Here is a 4,374-nt window from a genome sequence, read left to right as displayed (position 1 = left end):
AGCCCTCACATAGAATCCTGAAGGCCAAAGGAGAAGAGGAAGACCAAAGAACACATTATGCCGAGAAATGGAGACATATATGAGAAGAATGAACAAAAATTGGATAGAAGTAGAAAGGAAGGCCCAGGACAGAGTGCGTTTGAGAATGCTGGTCGGCGGCCTATGCTCCATTGGGAGTAACAGGCGTAAGTAAGTGTGTAGGTAAGAAAGTAACAATTAGTGTCCCATCGAAGATGACACATAACACGATTATCTTTCAAGAATTTGTCTTTCGAATGATACCCTCTTCATTCTGTCACAATTTGCTAAATGTCCAAACAATCAAACAAATGAATACGTCCGTTTAAAGAATATTTATTTCTACATTAACTAGTTTTGAAAGAAGAAAATATATATCACTCATGCGAAATAGACATTTAAAAAGAAATTCTGTATTTCTATTAAAGAATTTGAACTATATACAATGTAGACATGGCACCCTAAATTATGAAATGAAGGCGGATCATATAAAACATGGGAATATCAAAGAATTGATCTATAACTGATGTTAAATGTTAGTATTATAGAATTTAAACTAAATGTTTAAACTATTTGTGATAAAGACTCCATCAATTCATTAGTTGACATTTGATACGGTAACTTCAAGGAACTTGTTAAAATGTTTTCTTCGTTGGTTACTTTGTACAAATCATCCTTTTCTTCATTTTCATATTCATTACTATCCTCATCGTCATTATTATTATTATGAAGAAATTGAAGTTGATTATCTGCTTTAAAGTTTACATTTTCAAAAAGATTCCCGCATAAAATATTATCAAGTTGTGCTCGAAACAATGAAGTTAAATCTAAGGGTACTGGAAAAATAATTGTTGATTGTTTTCCTGATGAAATACTATTAACTGTTTGAAGATAACGCAACTGCATAGCGATTGGATGTTGTTTAATTTCGACAGCAGCTGCTTTTAAAGCACCAGAAGCACGCATTTCACCTTCAGCTGCTATAACTTTAGCAGTAGCTTCTCGGACAGATTCTGCTTCTGCTGCCATTGCTCTCTGAAGTTGTATAGGTAAACGAACATCTTTAATTTCTACTCTTTCAACTTTTACACCCCATGCTTCTGTTACAGAATCTAAACATTCCTAGAAAAAGGTAGCAATAAAAAAATTTGAAGAGCTTTTTAGTCAACAGTCTTTAAATGGAAGTTATACGAGTATGAGATTTTGAAAATCCCACTTACTTCAATACAGTAACAGTGTGACTATCAAACGAAAGACAGTTCTCCTATATAACATTGAAATACTTATTCGCACTAAGGAAACTGTTAGATAAACCAAAATATTTATGGAAATGACTTATTTTAAACTATTTTAAACATAACACGTAAAAAGACAGAACAGTTCATCCTTTGAGAATTATTCAGAATATTTAAATTCGTGAGTCAATTAAAGCCAGATAACCATGGATAACTTAAAAGCGCAGGACGGCCGTTTAGTTCTAGTATGGAACTCCTCAACAGTGATCATCCACGATCCCGCCCGTGGGATTCCGGTTTTCCATAGTGGTCTAGTTTTAATTGACTTATAAATTCAATTATGAAATTACCAAAATCTCCACAAAACCCCCTTGAATAGTTTAGTTTCTGATTTTATAAGATCTACAAAACATGGATTTGAACAATCAATGTTTCTTTTCTTTTTGAGTTATCGCTCATGTTTTGCAAGCAGATCTTGTAAGCCAATAAAACTACGACTGATTTCAAGTTGTGGTTTTAAGAAAAAACTATTTGATCGGAAACACTTTAGTAATATGTTGGACATTTAAATCAATTTCCTACATAGTAACTAATCAATATTATAGGTACATGTAATCTTCATGGATGTTTTAGAATAGTGGGTGAATAAAAATGACCTAGACAAAGTGGCATATAACAGTTTTTTTCTGTTTATGTCTAAGTTTAGTCTACAAAAAAATTTTTTTCCCGCATGATAAATTGGGTTGTCATGTAATTTAATAAGAAATAGAATTGCACAACTTTGACAGTCACCTAGGAACGTTGTATAAATATGTCTAGTGAACACATCAACATTTAAAATTTCAAGCACTCCATGTATAAATTTTAAGGTAAGCTATATCCTTTTTGTTTACTGTTCGAAAATCTGTCTTAATTGCAAAAGATTTATTCCAGTCAATAAGATGAAGAAATGAAAATGCTATATTGTGAATTAACAGTCGAGTCCAATCCGTTTCTAGTGAAGACAGTTATTCACTTCAGACAATGGATAAAGAGTTGCGCGAAATCATGAGTCGATTAAAGTTAGAAATTAACACGGTTGGATGCCGGTTCAATAGTCTAGAGGTTTAAAGTTCACACATGAGACCGAAGGTTCTTGATTAGAATCCTGCATGAGAGGTCGTGGATGTGCACTGTTGAAAAGTCCTTTAGTAGGACGAAACGGCTTTCACTGGTGGTCTATCTTAGATTGACTAATGAATTCAACTGTAAAAATATCTATATAAATCACTGACATATAATACATTAAATTATACCATTCATTGTAATTAAGGGTAGTTGATTAGAAAAGAGTGGAAAACTTTAAAACTTTCACATGATCTTTTAAATTGAGCTAACTAAAATTGGTCATTTTTTTAGATTATCAAGGGGAATACAAGAAGTACATCATTGTAATTGAATAAACTCCTATAAAATTTAATTTCATCCACCACTCCAAATCAGATCATGAAGGTGATATTGAGAAGGTTAATAACTGTAGTCATTTGTATATTACAATTGATTGATCACTGGGTGGTGATCAATGCCATGCGTGTCAAGTCCTTCTTAGTGCTGATCGAATGCTATCAAACAAGTTGCAATGTGACTACTAGTCTAGGTGGCTCGACACTGCGTGGACCACCTCCAACCACCATCTTATCTCAACATATTGCACGCAGTGTCGAGCCACCTAGACTAGTGGCCACATTTCAACTTGATCGATAGCATTTGATCAGCATTAAGAAGGACTTGACTCGCATGACATTGATCACCACCCAGTGATCAATCAATTGTGATTACATCTCAGTCCTACAGGAGGTCGTTCGCGGCCCGAATAGCTCAGTGGTAACGTCTCTGACTGTGAAGCTAAGTGACACGGGGTCGAATCCGTCATGGAGCACCAGTTCCCTCAAGATTACAGGTACACCTTGCTGACGAGTGCCAAGTAGCACGAAACGCGGGTCTGAGGTTTCCTGTCGACCACCTCCAACTACCATCTTGTCACTTGTATATTTTCAAAGACAAAATCAATACATTAGGTTCTTTTTTCACTGTACAACATTCAACCGTTTGTCAGAAAGTGAATCTTTTATTTTGTTTGTTTGTTTGTTTTAAATATTCATAAGAGCTAGTAACCAATTGAATGAATGAATTGTAAACTTCAAAGACAATATATATCTACTATACTACTACATTATGTAGTTTCATTATTGTATGAATTATATCTGTTCCCTACATTGTTACTATTCAACCTTCTTTGAAATGTATATAGATCCTTCAATAATGGATAGTTTTGTATTTCATTATAATAAATAGGCAAGAATTCAATATTTCTATTCTTTTATACAAATTTCTGTCATCTCACGCAATATTTGAATAGTCGAAAAAAAAATAAAAAAAATTTTTTCTTTTTCTTAACAGATAAAGTTTTTGGCTTTAAAGTATATAAGAAATAAATGAAAGAAAAGGAAACTAGTACCATATACAGATATTTTGTTTTAGTCTAATAGACTTGAAACTATGATTTCTTTTTGGTAACCTAGTTAAACAATTTAAGAATAATAGAAATTTACAGTTAAGTGAATACAAGTAAGTACTATAGTATTAGTAGTGTGGTGTGGGCTACTCATATCCATATAAGTAGTATATAACGATGGTTTAGTATTGAATGTGTTTCAGCAGAAGATCAATGAGAAGAGGATGAGAATGGGACGAAATTAGTATGAAAATGCATGAAAAATAATAGTCAGAGACGATGGACTGATATTTACAGAAGGAATGGTCAAGATTGAGACTATTGATTAATAGTAGGTCCTGGATTCGATTCTCGTGAGGCGGGATCGTAGATGGGCACTGCTGAGGAGTCCCATAATAGGACGAAACGGCCGTCCAGTGCTTCCAGGTTTTCGATGGTGGTCTAGCCTCAATTGACTCATGATCTTAACTATAAAATAACTAGCTATTAATTATCACCTTAGTGTTGATAATTAAAATGAAACTATTACTACTACTACTACTACTACTAATGTAGTGAACTAGAACACGAGTGAGGACAATCGAATATACTTAGGTACAAAATTACAGAATATCTCATTAAATCTGA

At 33.5% G+C, this 4,374-nt stretch overlaps 1 protein-coding gene across 1 annotated transcript in view; it reads right to left on the bottom strand.

Annotated features, from left to right (window-relative positions):
• Window positions 1-515: 515 nt before the first annotated feature.
• Smp_003440 (putative spfh domain / Band 7 family protein) overlaps window positions 516-4,374 on the bottom strand; it is a 30,185-nt gene continuing 26,326 nt past the window's right edge. The window contains exon 3 of the mRNA XM_018793135.1: window positions 516-1,140. Within this exon, the coding sequence (XP_018647678.1) occupies window positions 583-1,140 (558 nt within the window). The 3' untranslated portion in view covers window positions 516-582. The remainder of the gene's footprint in view (window positions 1,141-4,374) is intronic.

The sequence above is a fragment of the Schistosoma mansoni genome, chromosome 1 (assembly GCF_000237925.1).
Source record: "Schistosoma mansoni strain Puerto Rico chromosome 1, complete genome".
NCBI lineage: Eukaryota > Metazoa > Platyhelminthes > Trematoda > Strigeidida > Schistosomatidae > Schistosoma > Schistosoma mansoni.
Note: the sequence above shows the minus strand (reverse complement) of the source record. Positions and strands in the feature narration are given on the sequence as shown.